This window comes from Choloepus didactylus, chromosome 10 (genome assembly GCF_015220235.1).
Source record: "Choloepus didactylus isolate mChoDid1 chromosome 10, mChoDid1.pri, whole genome shotgun sequence".
In the NCBI taxonomy this organism is placed as follows: Eukaryota; Metazoa; Chordata; class Mammalia; order Pilosa; family Megalonychidae; genus Choloepus; species Choloepus didactylus.
The window spans coordinates 89,257,422-89,281,750 of record NC_051316.1 but is presented as its reverse complement, the minus strand read 5'-3'; the positions used below and the strand labels follow the sequence as shown (position 1 = coordinate 89,281,750).

At 51.5% G+C, this 24,329-nt stretch overlaps 1 protein-coding gene across 4 annotated transcripts in view; it reads left to right on the top strand.

The window, feature by feature from the left end:
- The window catches only part of NTNG2 (netrin G2), a 71,040-nt gene that overhangs the window by 20,752 nt on the left and 25,959 nt on the right, over positions 1–24,329 (top strand). For all 4 annotated transcript variants that reach the window (XM_037798365.1, XM_037798366.1, XM_037798368.1 and 1 more), the window contains one exon: positions 7,676–8,319. In XM_037798365.1, the coding sequence (XP_037654293.1) occupies positions 7,676–8,319 (644 nt within the window). The remainder of the gene's footprint in view (positions 1–7,675; positions 8,320–24,329) is intronic.

Here is a 24,329-nt window from a genome sequence, read left to right as displayed (position 1 = left end):
AAGCCACATTTTCATACAATTGTCTTCAAGAGTCAAGGCCACTGGGTTGGAATTTGATAGTTTCAGGTATTTACTTCTAGCTGTTCCAATATATTAAAACCTAAAAAGTGTTATCTATATAGTACATAAGAATGTCCAACTGAGTGACCTCTCTACTCCATTTGGAATCTCTCAGCCACTGAAGCTTTATTTCGTTTCATTTCGCATCCCCCTTTTGGTCAAGAAGATGTTCTCAATCCCATGATGCCGGGTACAGATTCATCCCCAGGAGTCATATCCTGGGTTGCCAGGGAGATTTACACCCCTGGGAGTCAGGTCCCACATACAGGGGAGGGCAGCAAGATCACCCGCCAAGGTGGCTTAGTTAAGAGAGAGGGCCACATTTGAGCAACAAAGAGGCACTCAGGGAGACTCTTAGGCACAATTATAAGCAGGTTAAGCCTCTCCTTGCAGCAACAAGCTTCATAGGGGCCAGCCTCAATCAAGACAGAGGGCTCAGCACATCAAGATGCTAACTGACCCTCTTTTGGACAGCTTGTCCACGGGGGCAGCCTGATGCCCCCAGGCTGTCAAAGACAAGCAGGTTGGGTCTGCTTGGGGCAAGGAGGACTGAGAAGCTGGGGTCTCTGCCGGTCCCCAAAGCAGACAGAAGTATGTCCATGTACACTCAGCCATCTGCTTCCTCCTTCCTCAACTAACCACACAGTCCTACCTGGGTGATGCCAGGTAGGCAGCTTAACCTCTCCAAGCCTCCCCGCTCCTCACCAGTGCAATGGTAATTAGCAAGGTGAGCTGGAAAGTACATTGTATCGCGCCATGCCTGACTCATAGTAAGTGCTCAATGATTATCATTATATCCAGTTTTGGGGAGGAATCCCCACTCACTTTGGAAATGTTTATCAAATGTTATTATGTGCAAACAATTGTTGGGGAGTGTGGTGCAGCTGTCTTGAGCTCTCCTAGAGTTCTGTCTTAGTCACAGAAAGTTCTAGAAGGAGAAAAGTTGTGGGCAGGGTTGAAATGATAGGCTTAATGCTCTCTTTCCTCCCAAACAATTCAGGAAACTGGAGCAGTGTGGAAAGCTGCTCTGGGTAATTCAAGAACTGCGATGCCTTTTTCTGAAACGTGCTCTGGCCAGGGCAGGTTCAGGGGCAGCCTGAGCAGCCAGGCTGGCCTGAGATTCTGGGTCTCGGGGGACTTTTGCTCAGGAGATGCCCATCTTGGCCTGTTCAGGGTCAGGTTCAGAAGGTGGGGCAGGGATGAGCTGCCATGGCCTCTGGGGGTTCATCTCCATGATGAGTGAGTCCCAGGGAATAAGCCCTGCCCAGGCACACCTGCCTTCCCCTGCCTGAGTAACTGTTGGGGGCTGGCAGAAAAATTGCTCCAATAAGAACAAAAAAGTCTCCCTGGCCAGATGCTGCTCCTGCCTTGAATGCCGGCAGGGCGGGCCAGGTCGGTTTCTGCTGATTCACAGCAGGGAAGAGATGCCTCCTGCACCCTCCTGGCCAGCCCGGGGGTGACCTTGCTGCTGTTTGGCACTTTTGCTTGAAAAGAAAAAGAAGCCGAAAAAGGAAGGAGAAAGCAGCACTCAGAGGGAAGGTAGTTGGAGGCAGAGAGAGCGAGAGGGAGAAAGATCAATGAAACCGCAGAAGGAGAATGAGAGGGAGAGAGGGAGAGCTCAGGGAGGCAGGAGAGAGTTAGAGACGTTCAGAGCAGCTAGAATTAGAATCGGCTCCCAACAGAATCTCTGTTTCCGCTTTGTTAATAATTTATCCCAGCTGCAACTTTTCTTACCAATAAATAGGAAATAATTTGTTAGGGAGAATTCCCCCCGGCATCCTGGCTTTTCTCCCTGGAGTGTGGAAGAGGCCTGTCCCCGTGCCCTTCCTCCAAAGAGGAGAGGCATAGGGGACTAAGGAGAGCTCAGAAGTTAGATCTGTAGGATATAAATATCAGATGGGAGCTGGGAAACCCTGCGCCTGCTGGGTCATTTTATGAATGGGGAAACTGAGTCCCAGACAGGGCAAGGCCCACGCCCTAGGTCACACAGGGGCAGTGCATGAGCCCATGTGTTGGGACACTTATAATTAATTTACACCCCAGGCTGGAAGAGTTTCCACCAAACAAAGTCCAGAAGCCGTGGCCAGGGACGGGGAGGGTAGGGCAGGCTCGGTTGCCTTTCTGCTCCCCCCCAGCCCCTTTTCTCCTCCCTGATTCTTGTTCTGGAAGAACAGGAGTCTGTGCTGCCAGCGCCCAACCCCTCAGCACCCCCCAGGAACTCTCCAGTGACAGAGGTGCTCCAAGTTGCTCCCCCTCACTGCCTCAAGCCCAGGGCGTCTCCTTGGCAGCCTCCTGCCACCCATCTTGGACGCGGCAGCTGCCGCCAGCCCCAGTTGAGGTTGACAGGGCTGAGGATGAGACGGGTTCAGTTGGCAACCCGGCAGACAGGTTCAAAAAAAAATCTGTCAGCTGCTAAACTGTTCCCCGGGTCTGCCCACACGACTCGGTGGCAGAGCGATGGGCTGTCTGCCTCCAGGGTGGAACCAGAGTCTGCAGAAGAGTGGCACAGGGCTGGGGGCGGGCACGTCCTTTCCCTTTTGGGTGAAGAGCATGTTTTCCCGATGTCCTGGATCCTGGGCTCAAAGGCAGATGCCCTGGATTCTTGTCCCACCTTGGCCACTGAGGTCCTGCCTGAACTTGAGGAGTTGCTCAGCCTTTCTGAGCCTTGCTTTCCTTATTTGTAAAATGTGAATAAAATGGTCCCATCTTCAAGGATCACCGTGAGAATCCTTTGGGATAACGCATGTGCAGTGCAACGCTCAGGGCTGGGCGCGGAGGGAGTGCTCCTTATATGACAGGTCTTATTGCGGCTCAAGTCACAGACTTGGGTGATGGTCACGATGTTCTCCCTACATCTGTAATCCAGGAGCCAACCACAAGCACTACACAAGGTGCTTTCCACGTGTTGCATAATGTAATTCTTACAACAACCCTGTGACATCAGTGTTTTCAACCTCATTGGACTTTCATTCATTCAACAAATATTTACTGAGTCCCCCTGGAGTGCTGGGTGCTGGGGCTACAATGGGGATGGAAGCAGCAAGATCGTTGCCTTTGTGGGGTTATCTTCCAGTTGAGAAACTGAGGCTCACAGAAGTTGAGTGACTCAGCTATGCTCTGGCAGGTCACTGGGCAAAATGATCAAAACCCGGCAATGTTGATGTACAGCGACTGAGCTTTTGTCCTACTACAGGTTTGGGTTGCAACGTCAGTCCCCATAAAAGTGTTTATTCCTCCTCCCGAGACTTGGTTACAATCCCAGTGGTTGCCCCTCCACGGGCTCCTGGGTCAGCAGCCTGGAGGTCCAAACAGCAAGACTTCCCACAGGCACGGTTAACGTCGTTCCTGCTAATAGTTCACTTTCCCATTCAATTATATTTTTTGCCTGCAGCTTGTCTACGGTGTTTACAACCTGGCCTCTGACTCCAACTGTACGCTTTGCACAGAAAATAACATAAAAGCAAAACCATTTAAGAGACCATAACAAGGTTTTGAAAAGCATGGTATAAAATGGTTGCTCCATAGAATATTTCATGCCAGGCATCTCCAACGTAGTGTCTAAGTCCCAACCCGCTTCTCTGGTGTAGTTGGTCCAGGCTGGCGGCCTGGGCTATGGCCTCCTTCCCCTCGTCCTGCACCCCCTGCCTTCTCCCTTCTAAACATGCTGCCTAACTTTTTAGGTGATTTATCTCTGTGTGTCTTAGGAATGAGAACTGCAGATATGATGGGCTCCGTTTCCCCCCAAGTCTTCCCAAGCCTGAGTCCTACGGAGTTCAGGAGAAATGACGTGGAACCAGCACGCTCAGTTCCTCGTCTGTGGAGAGGTGATAACCCACCTCCCTGGATGCAAGGAGGAGTGGGTGTGCAGTGCCCAGCCCAGCTCTGCACGTGGTTGGCACTCAATGAATATGATTATCACACTTTTCCAAGCCAGCTGTCCCCAAGGCAGTCTGTGTTAGAGTTCTCCGCTTTATGAATAAAGAACCAGAGTCACTTCTCCCTCCCTTGGAAGATTATTGGGAGATTCCACAACCTAATGTGTGGGATGTTGCTGTTTAATAATAATCACTATCATTCGGGGATATTTTCTAGGCATTTCATATACATTATCTCACACGATTTTTGGGTGAGGAATTAGAGGCTCAGAGAAGTAAAATGACTCTTGTAAAGTCACACAGCCTTAAGGGATGGAGCGGAGATTGAATCCTAGGACTTCTGGACTCCAGAAAAAGGTTGCTAACTGGGAAGATGGGATCCCATGAGCCCCTTGAATTTGTATGGAAAATGTAGTGTGTTACAGCATTTTTCTGGAGTAAGTTCCGAGGCTTTTTATCAGGGATATGATTTCTTTTACAAGCCATAAAATCTTTAAAGAAACAATTTATGCTTTTTACATATCAAAGAGTGGCTTTGGTATCATCTTCAAAGGTTGGGGGTGTCCCTGAAACATCCCTAACTTATTCTCCATGGTATTAGGTCACTTTATTTTGACTGTTGTTTTCGTTATTAGTTAATCTGATCTCATGGAGACAAGTGTGAATGTGCAAACCAAGAGGGCTGGCGAGTGCCTGCCTCTGGTGGAGCAAAGGCCCCGGCCACAGAACCCGTCCCTCACACTCATTGCAGTCAGCTGTCAGAGCGGCACTTGGGGTCGGGGAGATTTGGGTAAATTGGGCCTCTAATCCCAAGCTCAATCCTTGGAATTCTCCCTAGTAAAGAACAGAAGGAGAGCGAGAGTGCGAGCAAATGGGGTGTTTGGAAAGGGCAGTCAGTTTAGCATTGACAGCAGCTTTAGCAAGGAGACACACTCAGCCTCCCACAAACAACTAAATGGTTAAATGGAATTCCAATGTGGGGGAGAAGAGGTGGTAGGAGGAAGAGAAATGGGAGAGGGAAAAAGGAGAGAGAGAGGGAGAGAGAAGGAATTGTGTTGGCGATGGCTTGGGATTTATTTATTGTACTCGCTGTTGATTAAGCCTGCTCTGCAGCAGGCGTGGGGCTGGTAAATACACAGGCCGATTCATTAGCTTCTGACCATCTGCTTCCCGAGCCGGGGGTGGGGGCCTGTGCAGGCCCTGCAGGTTAGGGCAGCAGGGCCTTGGCAACCAGGTTGGAGCCCTGTCCCCCGGCAGAGCTGGCCATGTCAGTCTTCACAGTCACAGACAGGCTGGTGCAGCTGGGGGCTGTGAGGGATCCCTGAGCACCCTGGCCCCAGGGTGCCTGGTAGGGACCAGGAGGCAGAGCAGGGTTGGAGAAGGTAAGGCAGGGGGACAAAGGGACACCAGGGGAGAGGTCAAGTGTGGAGCTCAAAGCAGTTGGATGTTGACAGGAATACTATCAACATGCAATATGAGCTATATTAATATTAATATAATTATATTAATAATTAATATAATGATGATAATAATAACTATAATTTATTGAGCATTTAGCTACGCCCAGGCCCCATATGCAGTCTGCATGCTCTGTCCCAGATAAGTAACTTTGTGACCAATGATAAGTGGAACAGAGTTCAAAGATTGAGCCAGACTGGGAAGGCTTCCTGGAGGAGGTGCATGGGGGAGGATTTGAAAAACCGGAGGAGGGAGAGTGGCCACAGGAGCACAAGCTAAGAGATGAGAACATGAACGAGGCAGCAGGGAAAAGGCACAGCTGTCAATATCTGGGTTGAGGTGGGTGCTCTCCAGGTGGGTGAGGCAGGGTGGAGCCACCGGGTGTTAGCGTGCTGAGAAAGCAGGCTAGCTGGGGAGGGCTCCAGGGAGAGCCTCCAGGAAAATGGTCAGAAACAACTCAATCCACCCTCCTGCCCCTCCTTTGCTCACCTGGGAGAAGGGAGAACTAGGCAGGAGGAAGGGGGAGGACACCCTGCCTGGGCACAAACCATGCCCTCTGGCCCCTCCGGTCAAGTACAAGCCCTTAGGGCATCTGCTCACTTTTCCTCCTCCCTAAATGGCACAGCCAGGGCCTGAGCTGCCTCTGGGCTCAGAGGGGCCCTTCCTGATGATTGGGGACAGGGATCTCCCTCACAGGTGAGGCCTGCCTCCTTGGGCCCCAGAACCCTGATACCCTTTTGTCACCAGGCCTTGCCTCCGCTGGCCACTGAGTCATCCCCATGGGGCATCACAGCCCCTTGCCATTCAGGGCGACAGCACAGGGTGGGCCGTGACCTGCCCAGGGTCACCCAGCTGGGGCGTGAGAAAGCTGAGCTGGGTCCCTCTCCCTGCTGCAGGACATGTGAGCACAACAGAGACACAGGACACCACTGAGGCTGTCTGGGGCAGAAGCAGGCTTATCCTCAGAGATCCCCTCCACCCTCAACGAGGCCCTGGGCACATCCTGTCCCTCCCTGGGCCTCGGTTCCACATCTGTACAATGAGGGGTACACTGTACCCCTTCTACCCCAAGGTTTGCAGGTCCCATGAATTGGTGAGGGTAGGGCTGGGTAGGGTGGACAGTGGTGCCGCAGGCGACCGAGGCCAGAGCTATTTTAGTCAAGGAGGGCCTTTGGAACCTGCCTCAGTAATCCCCAGAAACAGCCCTGCCCACCGAGGAGCCCCGGGCGGCCTCAGGACTTGTCCTCCACTAAAGCAGATCAAAGCCGGCGGCCTGAGGCCCAGCTGCAGGGACGAGCGGGGCTGGGTTGGGGATGCCGGTCCAGCCCCTTGGCAGATAATGCACCCACTTACCTCTGCAGGAGCCAAACAGCTCATTTTAGAGTGAGAGATTTTAACTCAGATTCAAGCCATTTGAACACACCAGAGACCTGAAATATTCATCAAAAAGGGCTGCAAGTGGTCTGGGCGCTGTGTGGCTGTTAGTGATATTTTCAGGCCTCCATGGTGAGTTTGCAGACGCGGGGAAATGGAGGGGGCTCAGGGGAGGCAGACGCACATACTGGGGTGTCAGAGAAAGGCGTGGCCGTCGGGCTCGGGATGCTCCCAGCTCCTCCCAGCTGGTACCCTATGCAAGTGACACATCTTCCCCAGCCCAGGGTTCTTCCTCTTGAACATGGAGGTAATACACCTACTCGGTGACTGGAGGTGAGATCATAAATGGGAGAGAAATGAGATGATAAAGCCCTTAGTGCATTTACAGGATCAGGGAAGGCATCTTGGTGTAGGAGATGTTTAAAGAGTCAGGAATGGGAGTAGGTCTTTTCAAGGCAGACAGAGTGGGAAGGCATGTCAAGGAGAGGTAATGCCATCTGCCAAGGCCTGGGGTCAGTGGAACCACGACCTCAGGTGTGGTGGGAGGGCAGGCTGGGGTCAATGTATGAAGGAATCAGGACTTTATCCTACAGGCAATGGGGAGCCACAGAGGACTTTGAAGCAAGAGAGTAACACCCTCCCATCTCTATTGTGTGTACTTAGAGGAGGGACAGTATGCATTTTCTTGGGAAGCCTTCAGGTTATACACCTTTTTGCACTTTGGGGAAAAGGGGGGAAGTGGTTTCCAATTACCACCCTGGGGCTCTTCCTGATGCCCAGACATCAGAGTGCAAACCACCAGGGCAGGCAGACGCCTGGGCACGTGGGCCGGCGGGACCGCGGTGAGGAGGCGCCCCCAGGCCCGCAACCAACGCCTGCGCGCGACCCTCCTCCTCTCCCCGCTGCAGGAAAATCCCTATCTGTGCAGCAACGAGTGCGACGCCTCCAACCCCGACCTGGCCCACCCGCCCCGGCTCATGTTCGACAAGGAGGACGAGGGCCTGGCCACCTACTGGCAGAGCGTCACGTGGAGCCGCTACCCGAGCCCTCTGGAGGCCAACATCACCCTGTCGTGGAACAAGAGCGTGGAGCTGGCGGACGACGTGGTGGTGACCTTCGAGTACGGCCGGCCCACCGTCATGGTGCTGGAGAAGTCCCTGGACAGCGGGCGCACGTGGCAGCCCTACCAGTTCTACGCCGAGGACTGCATGGAGGCCTTCAGCATGCCCGCCCGCCGCGCCCGGGACCTGTCGTCGTCCAGCGCCCACCGCGTGCTGTGCACCGAGGAGTACTCGCGCTGGGCGGGCTCCAAGAAGGAGAAGCACGTCCGCTTCGAGGTGCGGGACCGCTTCGCCATCTTCGCCGGCCCCGACCTGCGCAACATGGACAACCTCTACGCGCGGCTGGAGAGCGCCAAGGGCCTCAAGGAGTTCTTCACCCTCACCGACCTGCGCCTGCGGCTGCTGCGCCCGGCGCTGGGCGGCACCTACGTGCAGCGGGAGAACCTCTACAAGTACTTCTACGCCATCTCCAACATCGAGGTCATCGGCAGGTAAGGCCTGGGCGGGCGCTGGGGATGCGACCTGGTGGGCAGAGGGCTGCAGGGCGGAGATGCCTGGGGTTTTCCATGGAGGGAGGTGAATGTGGATGAGCAACGTCCCCAGCACGGCCTGGGCTGCCTCTGGCCACTGGAGGCCGGGAGGCCTGGAGGGGGCAAGAGGGCTGAGCATTGTCAGTAGGACTTGGGTAAAAGCCTGGTGCCCATGTGCAGTGGTTCTCTGTAATTCACTCCGTGAATGGGCTCTGGAGAACAATGTGCTTTCGGGACAGTTTTTGGGGGAATGCAAAAGATTGTCATAGGAGGTCGAAAGCAGCTTTTGAGTCTCAGGAACAGTTTAAATTGTGGATGATTCAATGGTTCTGCACTGTCCCAGGTTGTTTGTTTATTTGACAAATAATGTGTTGGACTGCGAGACCAGGACTTTGTCCCCGAGCCACTGACCTCACAGCCTGGGCTGTACTCATGGGAGGGGGTCAGGGAGGCCCAGTCACGGGTGGTCTGAGGGAGAGAGGCTCACGTGGCAGTAGAGTATAATGGAGGGTTTCTCCAAGTGTGGCCCCCGGACCAGCAGCAGCATCTGAGGACTAGTTAGGAATGCAGGTTCACAGGCCCCACGCCAGACCTACTGCATGAACCCAGCCATCTGGGTTTTGACAAGGCCTCCAGGGGGTTCTGATGCACACTCGGATCTGAGAATCACCGGAGTATTGGTTAGGCAGATGGGCTCTGGAGCCAGCTGGCCTCCTGCCCACTGGCTGTGAGACCTTGGGCTGGTGCCTCTCTGCGCCTCAGTTTCCCCATCTGTAAAAGGAGATGAAAAGGATCATATCTCTCTCATCAGATCGTGGTGAGGGCTAAATGAGTTAAAGTTGATGGCACACTCAGAATGGTGCCTGGTACATGATAATATGCCCAAAAAAGTGTTGAGTAAAATAAATCCTGGTCAAAATGATGGCGTCAGAGGGCTGTGGCAGGGTGAGGGAGGACAGAATTGAGGCCCAGGGGTGTCAGGGCATAATCAGGGCCAGGAACACAGGTTAAGCAGGTATGGTTAGGGGCTGCACCCAGAGCCCACCTGGGACAACATACCCTGGGCATCTTTCCACAGCAGGGTCTGAATACTGCCCAAGTATATAATTACTGATGAGTGAAAAAAGCAATTTGCTGCATGGTATATATATTATCATCTGACTTTTATAAAATACATACTATGCCTGTGCATATAATTTCTGTGTTTTGAATAGACATTGGATAGAAGGTACAGGAAAATCATGTGGACGTGGGAAAAAGGCTAGAAGCATGCACATTAACCGCTAACAGTGTTATGCTTGGGGAGTGGAATTGGGCAGAGGCCGTGTGGTGCTTTTGTTTTCAGCTTGTGTTTGCATTTTATTTTACTTTGACAACATGTATGGATTCAGCTGAACCAAGGCAAAGGCAAATGGTTCGTGAAGTAGGAGTCAGGTTCAAGCTGGGCAGGTTTCAGATGGGCAGATGGGAGTGAGGCAGGAGTGCATGGGAGGGCCTGTGTTTCTGACACCTTGTTTTCTAAGCCTGCCCCCAGGTGGGATATTTAAAATAAGGACTGTTCTGGAAGCTCCTTGATATGTGGCCACTGCCGTGGGAGACGGGGGTTGGAGATGATGCTCCTGCGCTTTTTTCTCTGACCGTGTCCTGAGACTGTCTTGCCATCCCAGTCACCTCTGCCCGCTGCCCTGGGGCTGCAGTTGCCTGGTCACTATGAGGCCTCCTTGCAGATCCATCCAGCTCAGCATCTCTGGGGTCATGGCTGTGTTCTGACCTGCCTTGGGCTGCTCCAGAGGGACCCTCATCTTCATGACTCCAGTCAAAGGCCCTATCTTACACTTTTTAGGCGGCTCATGAAGAGTCCTGATGTCCGGGCCAGCTGCATTTGGGATGTTGACAGCCAGGACTTGGTGGTACTCCATTGTTGCTGACAGGGTGACGCAGAAATGAGACACAGACACAAAGTTAAGATTTAAGGGAGCAGGGGACCCACTGCATCTTGTGCTAAGTGGGTGCTAATGCACCTGTGCTCCAGTTATTTATTTGTTTGTTACACAAAGCAAGACTACGCTATGTGATCAAAAGCATACAGGGTCTCTGAGATGTCAATCTTTACATCCTGCTGCAGATAAGAAGGAACAATCTGGGGTCAATGGTTAACGCTGCTGTCATAGTCACAAGACACGTATCTTTACAAGGTGTGCCTGCACGGCGTTCCATGCAGGCTTGTGGCCCAGCTTTCCAGGGCGCCACCCCGGACACAGTCTAAGTAACGTGAAAGGCTTGGTTTCCCACACTCCATAAATCTCACGGAGGGACCCTGAGACCCAGCAGTGGCGCAGAACCTGCTCGTGAAGGGACGAAGGACCAGAGGGGGCAAGAAAGAACCTCAGTTTCTCAGCCTCCCCCAGAGAAAGATGGCTCGCTCGTACCAGGTGACCTGAGTTGGAGTGCCACTCCTCTGTTGCCCTCTCTGGGCCTCAGTTTCCCATCTGGAACCCGAGGGCTGGGGCTGCGTGGAGCCCACATCTCCCTGGAGAGGTGGGAGTGCAGTCCCCGCCTGGCAGCTCGCAGCTCCCCTTGGTACCCAGCCTCTGTGGGCGGTGGGGATGAGCCATAGTGGTGGGGAAAGGATGGCAATCAATTCACAGACCAAGTAAGTACTCTTCGGGTGGCTGGTTGGCAGGAAAGCGGCAGCTTGGTCTATCGATTCGTTAGGTCTGGTCCGATGGTGCAGCAAAGGGCTGTGACTGCCTTCTCTTTTCCTTTTTAAATTCCCGGTGGGAAAGTCCGGCTAGTGCTGGACCCGACCAGACATTGCCCTCTATTTTTCTGAGGGGCACCTGGGCACCCCTGGGGGCTCTGAAGTTCTGGGTTTTCAGACTGAAACTTGTTCTGGGCATTCCATCAGAATTTCATGATCCAGGTATTCCATGTTGCTTCCCTGTGTGCCCCACTAGCAATAATAACTAATATTTATTGAGTATTTGCTACAGGCCAGGCAGTGTGCTAAGGGTTTCACATACACTATTTTTATTTAATCAGTAGTCATTCAATTCTCCAGTGTTTGTTGAATGCCTAAGACCCCACAAGGCAAGGATATAGCATTGAGTGAGCCGGACCTGCCCCCTGCCCCATGGAGCTTTCCTTAGAGGGATAAATGTTCCCTTTGGCCTCACTTTTTCAGATGAGGAGGCTGAGGCTTGTCACGGTCAGGGAGTGTTACTGAGATCACACAGCTGAGCCAAGACCCAAACCCAAGCGTGGCCGACACTCAAGTTGGGGTCACCTGCTGGGCTTTCTCTAATGAGGCGCTGGCCCCCATGGAGTCCTCATTTCTGGTCTCAGCTCTGGGACCAAATCTTGGGCTGCAACTCGGCCTCTTTGAGCTCCGGGAGTGTGTGCCGTGTCCTGATTGAATGGGGTGCTCTTCACCAGCCTCCCCTCCCAAATCCCTGCTCCCATCACTGATGTCAGCTATTTCCAGCTTCACTGTGGGACCCAGATGGGAGGGGGTGGGGGCAGCAGCAAGAAGGCAGAGGCTGCTGGAGGGGAGGGGGCACCAGAGAAGCTGGAGAAGGCCCAGGGCCCTCCAGGAACAAGGAACCAGTGCAAATTGAGGGGTGGAAGGAGGGGGCATAGAGAGCTGCAGCCCACAGAGGGAAGAAGGTAGAGAGAAACACAGCCGCCCGCACCTCTGGGACACTCTCCCAAGCCATCCTCACCCACATTCTGGGAAGGCAGGAGGGAGGTGGGAGCTATTTTCTCCTTCTACACACGGAGAATCTCAGGTGTGCAGTGGGAGAGTAACTGGCTTTGTATTGAGCAGCAAATCTGGGGCAAAACGAGGACTTGAGGAGGAATGAGATCATCCCTTTATGGTGTTTGATCTCCCCTCCCCACCCCAGTGAGGCCCAAACCTGATCCAGCATTGGAATCATACAGAGAAGCTGGTTAAGATGACAAATTCCTAACCCCACCCTACAAACTTTGCATTCAGTGTGTTTGGGGTGAGGTCCAGAGAGCTGTCTCTTTGCAAAGCTCCCAGGTAACTCAGAGGGGTGGGAACCACCAGGGAGAATTGGGTTTTGGCATTATTAGATTAACCAGTGTTTCAATCCTGGCTCCACCACTGATTAGCTGGATGACCTTAATCTGGCTGAACCTCAGTTTTCTCATCTGAAAAATGGAAATCGTGGTAGTACCTGCCACACCAGATTGTCATGAGGATTCAATGAAATAATGTATATTATTATCCCCAGTACTCCATTCCACTAGCAAGATGGCAGGAAAGGTAAGAGAGAGAGGCATGGGGCTGTGGCTGCCTAGTTATAAGGCCATCACCATCCCACCCCAAAATACTGCTGCTTGGAAAAGAAGGGTGGAAGCATGCTTTTTGGGCTTGTGGGGGTTGCAAACCCCAATGTCCCTGGGGGCCTGACAGATAACATATGGGTAAATAGGCCAGCAAAGGCAATAGGGAATGGTGCGGTCTGCAGAGAAATGGAGAGAGCAAGCCCCTCACAAGGCAGCAGACCAAATATTGCCAGATCTTCCGATGTTGCTGAGAAGGCAGATGGCAGATATCCATGTGGAATCCCTTGATTTTTAAAATATTGACACCTACTTCAAATGTTTCTGAAAGCCCTGTGCAGGTAAAATAAAACACCTGCAGCCCAGTGCAGCTCATGAACCACCAGCGTGCCTCCTCTGCTCTGGAATTTTCAGTGTCTTCTCCAAGCTGGGACACTAGCCATGTTCAGCACATCCCCATCAGGGCTGGCACCCTTTGGAGGGGAGCTGGCACCCCCGGAGCTGGGGTGTGGGCAAACGCTGGCAAAATAACCTTGCCAGCCCTGCAGACTCCAGGTCTGGGAAACTTTGCCTCTGAGGAAAGAGAGGGTCAGCCTATTCTACCCCCCACCCTCCAAGGTCCTGCAGGGACAAATTCCTTCCCCCAGTAGAAGCTCCAGAGGAAAGGAGGAGCGAGCTCCCTGTTCCTGGAGGTGTTCAAGCCCAACAGAGTGGCATTTGTGGGAGATCACAGAGAGAGATCCCAGGCACCAGATTAAGGCTGTTTTGTGTGACAATAGTAAATGTTGGTGAGTAGGAATAATAGCTCTGCTTGTTCTGTCTGTGTGACATGCCAGCCCGGGCATCCTCTCCTGATCTTCCCAAGGAAGAGGCTGAAGCCCTTAGGGAGGGAGGAGACCTGCTAGATCAGAGCCCACAGGGCCTGGAGGGGTCCATCTGACCCCCGGCTGCCCCTTCCAGTCTCCAGGCTGTGCTTGCCACGCCCGCCTTCCTCAGGCTCCCCTGGGGTCTGGCTGCTCCTTCCTGGGCAGCTCCACATCCCTGGGCCGCCACCTGCCTGGTTTTCTTCTCCCTTGATCCCCACCCCCTTTGTTGCCTTCTTGTCTTCTTCCATAAACGTCCTGTCCCTATTGATCAGCCGGTAACCAGAGACGGACGGAACTTAGGATAAGAATAGAAACAGCGGGAGGGGAGAAAACCTTTGGTTTGTGTGTGTGAGTGTGGAAGGCGGGGTGGGGCGGGCGGAGGGAGGAAATTGAGCGAGAGAAAGAAGGCGTCCTTCTCACTTACTGTATTTATGTACCCAGCCCTCCCTGTAGTCTCTTCCTCAGCTGTTCTACAGGAAAGACGGGGCGAGAAGGGAGTTATGAGATAATATTATTCTGATATCACTGACTCTTGTAACTCTGTGATCCCTGGTCAAGGCTGGGGAGGGTGGAGCTCCCTCCCTTAGAAATACTAACTGGCATTTACTGAGCATTTCTTATGGGCCAGGTGTCATCCTAAGTCATTTCTGTGCATTTCTTCAATGTGTCCTGTCTGGCAACGGTCATTGTCCCCATTCTACAGATGAGGAAACTGAGGCTTGGGAGTTAAGAGATAGATAGATGCATGGCCTCCACATCGGACTGTCCAGGCACAAATCTTGGCTCAGGTGTAACCTGTCTCTGCCCCCCTTCCCACCTCCATAAAATAGTGACAACAGCCATGAGGCTTTAAAGAGATGATCCACGAAGAGCATTTAGAACTGTGGCTGGCACCCAGTAGCACCCGGTAAACACCAGCTGTCAGCATCATGGAGACACAACCCCAGGAGCATAGGCTGCATCCTGGAGGTTCTTCTACCAGGACCCATGAGCCTTCTGGAGGGCCCAGGGCAGGCTTTAAGGATCCATGGGCTTCCTGAAATTAAGTGCGAATTGTCACAGGGGAGGGCAGTCTTTGGGGGCGAGGTGCCCATGGTTTTCATTCCATTCTCAGAGGGGGTCCATGCTCCCCAAGCGTCTGGAGAATCCCTGGAGAAGGCAGTTTTGTGTTCTGCTTTTATTTTTTTAACCCAGCTTTGTAGGTAAGCCCAATTCTTTGGAGAGGGGGATTTCCTTGGGGCATTGCACACCTCTCTAATGGCCCTGACCAAGCTTCCTGAACTATAGCTTCCTGCCGAAAGAGCAGACACGCAAGATAAAGGCAGTATTGCGAGTCCACTGAGCATTGGAGATGGGGGAGCTGAACAGTGCTGAGGAGTGCAAGGGGGCCCCCTGCCCAGGGTGGCTGGCTGGGTGGGGGCGGTGCTTCTTGAGCACCCCTGGGCTGCCCACCTCGGGAGCCTAGCAGCTGTCATCCCACGCTCAGTCAGAGAGGGCAGGAGGAGGTTTGGGGTCTGGCTGGTGGCCACAGAAGGTGCGGGGATCCCTGAGAGTGGCCTGGCGATGGCGTCACTGATAGTGATGATGCCTCTGGTTGAACGGCACTGGGAAGAATCCGGGCCACCTTTTCTCTTGATGAGCGAAAAAGGAGTTTCCTTCTGGAGAGTTTTCTCACTATAGTGTTCATTCATTGACCAAATATTTTTAATGGGCGCCTCCTACATGCCGGACCCAGCCAGGTGCCGGGGACCCAAGGCCCCCATGGAGGTTACAGTCTAGGGGGAGATAGACACAAACCCACCAAATAACCACAGAGGATTCAAGGTGCCAGAAAAGAAACAAACTGGGTGAGTAAGGGGGTGTAAGTGGGGGGACCCACCTGAGACGTGAACCTGGGTGGTCAGGGAAGGCCTTCCGAGGAGGGGGCTCTGGAGGGGGCACCTCGCGAGCTTGGTGCCTCCTAGGAACTCAAAGAATGTGATGGGCTGTGGTGTGTGAGCAAGAGAAGGTGCTGTAGGTTGAGCAGAGCAGGCAGGGCCAGCCCTGCAGCCACGGGAGGCAGTTGTTTTTAGTTGTGAGTTTGGTGAAAGCCATTGTGGGCTTTTAGGATCTGGTTTCTGATGCTTGGAAACGTGAGTGGGGAGGAGGATCTGGAGGGAAGCGGACCAGGCAGCAGGACCATGCTGGCCTGGACCCGGTTCTGACAGTGGAGTGCAGAGAAGTGGGCTGACTGGGGATGGTCTTTGGCAGGAGAGTTGACAGATTGGCTCGTGGGAGGCCAGGAGCGGGAGGCATCAAGGTGGACTCCCAGGTCTCCTATCTGAGACACTGGGTGGATGGAGATTTTACCTGGTCACATGGGAGCAACTGTAGGGGAAGAAGTTTCTGGAAGAAGTGTTTTTTTTGTTTTGTTTGTTTTTTACATTATTTTATTTTATTTTTTATATTTCCATACTGTGAAATTACCTTTTTAGGGGTAAAGTAGTTCTACAAATTTTAACACATGTAGATTTGTAGCCACTACCACAATAGGGATCTAAAATCATTCCACCTCCCAAAAAACTCCCTGGTGCTGCCCCTCTGTAGTCACACTCTCCCCCACCTTTACCCCCCGGCAGCCACAGATCTGTTCTCTCTTGCAAGTTAGTCTTTTTGAAAGTGTCCTAGAAATGGAATCATCTAGTATGTAACTTCTTTCACTCAGCACAGTGCCTCTGAGGTTTGTCCACGTCGTTGGCTGCACAGTGCATTCCTTTCTGTTGCTAAGTGTTATCCCACTCTATGGATGAACTGTGGTTGGCTTATCCGCTCACTTGTGGATAAGGGCATTTCAGTTGCTTCCAGTTTTGTCAGTTTTGAAAGTGCTGCTATGAACATTCAGGTACAGGTTTTTGGGTGAATATAGGTCTTCGTTTTTCTTGGGTAAATTCTCAGGTGTGGGATGGCTGGGTTGAATGGTATGTGTATGTTTAACTTTTGAAGAAACTGCCAAACCATCTTCCAGAGTGCCTGTACACTGGAGGAAAATGAGTTCTGTTTGGACCTGGTGGTTTTGAGATGACTTTGAGGCATCCAGTGTGTTTGGACATGCACGCCTGAAGCTTGAGCGAGACTGGGCATCGGGGAGTCATGGCTTGGAGATGACACCCAGCGCCATGGTAATGTGTGAGACCTCCTAAAGGAGAGGGGAGGGAGAAGGGCTCCAGGATGGAGCCCCAAGGAAAACTGGCATGTAAAAGTTGGATGGAGAAACAGAATACAGAGAAAGAGGAGCCAGGGAGGGGGAGAAAACCCAGAAGGCACAATGTCCCAAAGCCAAGCGAGAAGAGGGTTTCGAGGTGGGGGCAAACACCAGTGCTCAAGGCCAAGTAGGGGTGAAGGTGGAGGAGGGCAAGACAGATCCATGGATTTAGCAACATGGGGGTCAAGAGTGACTTCGTCAAGAGCAGATTTGGGGAAATCAGGGATGAAGTTCTACTTGGAGTGGGCTGAAGAGTGAATTAAAAACAAGTCTTTTAAGAATTTTGGCTCTGAAGGGCAGCAGCGAAATGGAGCACAAGCTGGTGGGGAGTATGGGGTGAGGAGAAGGTTTCTCCTGAGAAGGGTGGGAGGTACCACAACACATTGGCATTCTGATAGGAATGATCCAGAAGAGCTGATGATGCAGAGATGGCAGGAAAACTGCAGGGGGAAAGTGCTGGAGAGAGTGATTGGGATTGGATGGAGAGCGTGAGAAGGAGGGAAGATGTTTCAGATGATGGCAGACTGGCAGATTTACTATTTAGGACAGGAACCCCACTACTAACAGCCTCTAATGATCCCGAATCAGTACTGACATCCATGGGCAGCCTTCCACTTGGTTCTAAGAGGTAGCTTTGAAATGAACGAGTCAATAGCAGTGACGCCCAGGTTTGAATTCTCTTTCATTTGCTATTTTGTAGCCTGAGGCAAGTCTCTTGAGTTTCCTGAGCCTCAGTTTCCTCACCTATAAAATGGGTTACTATTGTTTTGAGAGTCATATGAGAACCTGCAGGCTCACTCAAGGCCGACACTCAGTAGGTGCTCAGGAAATGGGAGACTTTGTTATTTGCAAGGACCCAGTATTTAGTCACTGAACACAAACCCTGTTTCCTCGGGAGTGTCGTCTGCTTGGAGGACCATCTGGGGCAGAACCGAATCCCTGGATATCGTCTCCTGTCTGGCTCTCTCCCCCACCCCCTTCCTTAGTCAGCGGGTATACTGGAAAGAGAAACTCATTTTAATATTAGGTGTGGCCAAAGCGACTTTGGAAGAGAGCATGGCTGCCAAAAGCAAGACAGGGACGAAGCCCTGTGGAGCCCAGCCCATGTGAGTGGTGAAATGAATCAGGGCAGTGGGCTCCTGCACCCCCTCCATGGCGCTGTCATTTGCAGGGCCTTATCAGCTCTAACTGGGGCTAAGGAGGCATGGGCAGGAAGGCAGATTGTGGAGCATGCAGATCCATTCCAGACTGATTATCTGTCCTTTCTCTTCACCTCCTGTCCCCAGGCTGGGCTGTCCCCACTGCCCAACAGAAACCCAGCCAGAGGGAGACTGGGGTGGTTCATTTCAAAGGCGCCTAGCCTAGCCTGTTGACCAAATCAAGTGCGTTTTAGGGTCACACATGCTCCCTTAAATGCACCCCTCCAAACACCCCCCACCACAAATACACACTCCCATATGCACACCATGCACATGCAAATATGCACCCCAAGTCACATTCTCAAACTCATGCATCCATGCATCCGAAATATACCTGAGTCACATATACACGTGTCCCTGCCCCACCCGTATGCATGAACCCACTTCCACCAGGACCCATTCAAATGCTTCTCATACAGCTACAGGTGCCAACTCAGGGTAAACTGAGGCTTCAGCAGGGGCCCAGGTCAATGAGGGAGCCTTAGCCTGACCATCCAGGCCTTGGTGACTCTTGGTGATTCTTCCCCACTTGAGCTGCCCATTTTGTTCTTGGGTTTCTTGAGGCCTCTTGGCACTCCATGGGGAAATGCCCCACAACTGGCGTCTTAACCCCTCCCACTCACCCTGTCAGCCTGAGCAGCTTCCTAAGATGGATCATACGTGCCCACCCCTGCCCTCCAGGAGAGAGGCACGCATGGCATTGGTATTTTATTTGGGGAGATGACCGACCTCCTTCCCTTCAGTCTTGCTCCTCCCGTGCACAGATTTTATTTTTCCCTGCATAATACCCTCCACTGACTTCCCATTCACTTTAGAATCAAGTTCATACTCTGCAACTCTGCTTACGTGGCCCCACAGAATTTTCCTCCCATCTCCCTCTGCAGCCTCAGCTCCAAGTCCTTTGCAGATGGGCCACACAGTATGTTGGGTTACTCTTAACTTGGCTCTGAACTGTTCCTTCTGCCTGGAACACAATCCGGTTCCCCCTCCCCTCCTGTGTGGTGAACCCTTCACCCCTCAGGGCTTGGCTCAGAGTGCACCTCTCTGGGTCTCCCGAAGGATGGAGCCCTGCACAGCCACCCACTCTATCCCCTTGCCCAGCCTCCGAGGCAGGCAGTAATCCCACTGCATTGTTGTAGCTGTGGTAGCTCCGCACTGACCCTTCTGACCCCTGCCAGTTCTGAGTTCTGAGAGAACAGGAACTGGGTCTGGCTTGTTCACATTACAGCACCAGCACCAAGAACCAGATACGCATGCTGTAAATATTGGTTGAATTTATTCATGCATGCATGCATGTATGCATGCATGCATTCATTCATTCATTCATTCATGAACAAATGAACTGTCTTTCTAGAGAAGAAAGGGGCAGGAATATAGGAGCTAGGAGCAGGGAGGCAAAACCAGCTGGTCTTGCCAACTGCCCCCCACCCCCTTCGCTGCCCACCCATCCAACATCATTCCCAGCTCCTTCTCATGGTTTCCCCGTGTGAGGAGTTGGCCTCTTTGGCTCACCACCCTGGGCCTGGTGCTTTCCTTGGGGGATGTTGGGACTTCCTATGGGCTCCCATAGGTGAAGAAGCAATCTTGCTTTAGTTAACCAGCCATGTCAGGCTGGGGGTATCTTTCTAGACCCTGTTATACCCACATCATATTACCCCCAAGTCACACACACACAGCCCAGCAGTGCCCCTCCATCACCTCTCTCCTGTGTGCTCAGAAGCTGTCTCTGGCTTTATAATGGGTAATAGGATTTATCAATAGACTGAAGGAGGTGATGTATGTTAAAGCACTTAATATAAAAGGACTTCGCACAGAAGCCTAAATTTGATTTGGCCAATGAACTCAATTGCCGGCCTGATTGCATTCCAGGAGGAAGATCAGCCAGCATTTGTCCACATTACCCTGAAAAAGCCAGATTGTCCAGACAGGCCCAGGCCTTCCAGACCTCTCCTCTCCCCCTGCAGCTCTGCTTTTAGTCTCTACCACTCCTCAGAGTCTCGGACCTTGACTTTCAGCCTTTTGACCCAGATAGTCTCAAGTGCTCGAGTTCTCTTCCTTTTAATACCCAAATATCAACAGTGGCAAGTTCTGTCCCCATCCCACTAATTAGTTGGAAGTCCAGTTTTTTACCAGGTTCCCCTCATCGTGATGCCCAGAGAATGCTGTCATGATTCCCAAATATGTCCTTGTGGTCACTTGTCACCTTTTGATTCAGCCAGCCTCTCTGAGATTTTCTCCTGACCATTTTTTGCTACTCTGACTGCTGCCCATTTCTCCATTCTGCTTTGTCCCAGCCAAGGATATGGTCTCTCTCTTAGTCCTTCAAAGAGGATCTGAGACCCCCAGGCCATGGTGTTTTGTTTTTTTTTTTTAATTCAGTTTTATTGAGATATATTCACATACCATACAGTCATCCATGGTGTACAATCAGCTGTTCACAGTACCATCATATAGTTGTGCATTCATCACCCCAATCTATTTTTTGAACATTTTCCTTATACCAGAAAAAGTAAAAATAAGAATAAAAAATAAAAGTAAAAAAGAACACCCAAATCATCCCCCATCCCACCCTATTTTTAATTTAGTTTTTGTCCCCATTTTTCCACTCATCCATCCAAACACTGGATAAATGGAGTGTGATCCACAAGGTTTTCACAATCACACTGTCACCCCTTGTGAGCTACATTGTTATACAATCATCTTCAAGAGTCAAGGCTACTGGGTGTCAGTTTGATAGTTTCAGGTATTTACTTCTAGCTATTCCAATGCATTAAAACCTAAAAAGGGTTATCTATATAGTGCATAAGAATGTCCACCTGAGTGATCTCTCTTCTCCATTTGGAATCTCTCAGCCACTGAAACTTTATTTTGTTTCATTTTGCATCCCTCTTTTGATCAAGAAGATGTTCTCAATCCCATGATGCCAGGTCCAAATTCATCCCCCAGGAGTCATATCCTGTGTTGCCAGGGAGATCTACACCCCTGGGAGTCAGATCCCACATAGTCTGGAGGGCAGTGAGTTCACCTGCTGAGGTGGCTTAGCTAGAGGAGGGGGGGCACATCTGAGCAACTATGAGGTACTCAGGGGGAGACTCTTATACACAATTATGAGCAGATTTAGTCTCTCCTTTGTAGTAACAAGCTTCATAGGGGCCAGCCCCAAGACAGAGGGCTCAGCATATCAAGCCATCAGTCCCCAATGTTTGTGAGAACATCAGCAACAAGACAGGTGAGGAAATCCAACACCTCCGCATCCTCCCCCAGCTCCTCAGGGGGGCCCCAAAAATATGTTTTTATTCTCCACCCAAATTACTTTGGGATATGTCACTATTTCACACTAATGTATACAAACCTACCGGATCTCACTTCCTATTCAAAGTTCCATGTAATTATGGTGTTTGAACAAACTGTCTCTACAATTTAAATTGTTTAGAAAATATAGATCCTGCACCAAATGAACATCTCTTCCCTTGGTCTCATATGGAAGTTAAAGTTTTAAAACACAGTCAGTATCATCCTTTACCCTTTGGCCTGATTTGCCCTAGTCCTAACCAGAGCTGCTTTATTCATATCTCTAATTGAAGTTTGAACTCTTTTTCAGTTTTTTTTAACAGTTACTGTATGCACTAATACTGACATTCATATCTGCCGAGCTCTATCTCTGAGCTTCAGGTGTCACACAGATACCCAAAGTTCCAGAGACTGATCAGGTTATACACAAAGGGATCAGCATCTCAGAATTTGGAGATAGCCATTACAGTTCGGGAATAGATGTGACTACTGTAAGAGCTTACGATCTAGGGACCATTACAATAAGTGTTCCCCTGATAAGCTGTGCTCTAAGATTCAATTCTGAATTTATACATTGTAGTTAGTCCATATCAGTGAGGTATTATAGTGTTTGTCTTTGTTTCTGGCGTACTTCACCTCGTTGTGTGTCTCACAGCTTTACTCCTTGCAGTTGCTCAGTATTCCATTGTATGCATACACCACAGTTCACCATTCTGTTCCTCAGTTGGTGTACCCTTAGGCCACCTCCACCCATTGCAAATCATGAATACTGCCTCCATGAACACCAGCATGCAAGTGTCCACACATGTCCTGTTCTCAGATCTCTCAAGTATATACCCCATAATTGGTTGAACGACCTTACAGGCCATGGTGTTTTATCCCACCTTGACTCAGGCAAGCAGATGGGAATTACCACACAGAGAAGGAAGACTTCAAGGATGGCCATTAGCCAACACCAACCTTGAGGTCTGTTCATTCTCCATGGCACCCACTGGTTGGAGCAGAGAAGCTCCTTGGGCCACTTCTCACATTAGCCCCTCGTCCTCCATGGACAAGAGAATCCATGGCCACATCCTTTCTTGCGGGAGTCCGGGTCCTCAACCCCAGATACGTGAAGCCCTCCAAGAAGGTCCTCAGGGACTATCATCTCCTGGCCAGGATAGGAATTGGAACTTTCTGCCCCATAACTCCATGGTCCATTAACATGTTTTTCCCCAAACAAAAGAACAGTGTTGACCCAACGATAAATGGCAAGAGAAATAGGAAAACACTACTGTTTCTAGCTCTAGCCTTCGAAGTGTCAGCAATACTGAGCTCCAGTCTCAGTGCGCTGTGTGTCTAATAGACAGACAAGTAGTAAAATAAATCAAGGAAAAGACCAGGCCATGGTAATCAATTAACTTTTTCCATGAACCCCCATGGTCCTGCAGTTTGTTGGTTTGTAAGGAGATGGGGGCTGGGCTCTCCCCTGTCCCCGACTTGTCCACCCCATTTCTGTGGGATTGCTGTGACTGTCCTGAAATTCCAGTGGGTTTTGATCTTTGAGGGGAGCCTGCCCTGGTGCCTCCTCGGCCCCGCCCAGCTCCAGGCCCATCACTTTCTCTCCCAAACTCACCGCTTCCTCCTGCCTTTCCCCCAAGGAGCAGATGACATCACTCTTCCCGGCAGCCAGGCGTTGACCTACATTCCTCCCGCCCTCCTGCCTGGGAGATGCTCCAGACACCCTGCTCCTCTTGCCGTGAGGAGGGGAGGGCCCAGCTCACGATTTTCATGGAGCGCCCGGTGCCAGGCCCGTGTCCAGATGGTGTTCCTGCTGGCAGCTCCCGGGCACTGCCCGCCCCTCCCTGCGGGGCAGGGCACGCTCTGGCCTGTCACGGCTGGTGCCCCTGCCACCGCGACGGCTGCTCCATGCGGCTGTCAGACCCCCGACAGGGCCAGGCGGTGGATGGGATGGGGTAGAGTCAGGGTGCCAGTCGCCTCCTGGCAGGGCAGGGCACGTTTCCCTAGGAACTTGGTAGTCTGGGGTGGGTTCTCACCTGGAAGTGAGGCCCAGTGCTCCCTCCAAACAGTTCTGGTCCCCTGGGGCTCATTAGGGATTCATCAATTTGAGAAAAAGAACAACTTGGCTAGAAAGATGGCTGTAGCCCTCATCTAGAGGTAGGTGAGCAGGAAGCAGGGCCAGGCGTCCAGTTGATGAGAAGGTGGACCCCATGCCAGGTTGTGAGTGGGGTCTGAGTTTGGGACAGAGGGTGGGTGTGACTCAGCCAGGATGGGTTGAGCAGGGGTAGCAGTTGGGGCTACCAGATAAAATACAGGATGCTAAATTAAATTCGAGTTTCAGTTAAACATTGAATAATTTTTTTTAAGTGTAAGTAGGTCCCAAATACTACATGGGACATATTTTTGCTGTTTTGTTTTGCTTTGTTTAATTAAAAAAGCAGCACTGACTGCTAAGAGAAGTTCTGGGATAGAGTGTCAGCAGGACAATACAGATGAAGGGCCTATCCCTTGGGGCTGGACCCCTGGTTAAAAGAAAACCCCAGGAGGCTGCCAGGTAAGGCCCTTCTTTGCTCCTAGGAGCCCCCACATCTCCATCTCCCTCTCTTCCTCTGTCACTTGCTGGCCATTAACAATAACAACAATGATAATAGCCAGCTTTTACGGAGGGGCTGTTATGTGCCAGACCCTGCGCCAAGCACTTGGCATGTACCCACTCATCTCATCCTCCCAGCAACCCTGTCGTGCTTTCCCAGTTTTACAGACCAGGAGACTGAGACCCTAACAGGCTGCCCCCTGCCCACATTTGCACAGCTCTAGATGGCAGAGGCAGGATTTGAACCCCGACTGTCTGGCCACTACAGAATACTGCTGCTCCAGCCCAGCTGTAACGCTACCCGGCCTTGAATCAAGCAGTTGCTGCGTGCCAGATACTGTATAAAGAGCTCCTTGCATTATCTCATTCATTTATTCATTCATTCAGCAGACACTGAGCGCCCACTGTGGGTTACTTTGTTGGGTATTTGCAAGAATATTAAATTAAAAGTTTGAAAGTCTATGATATAA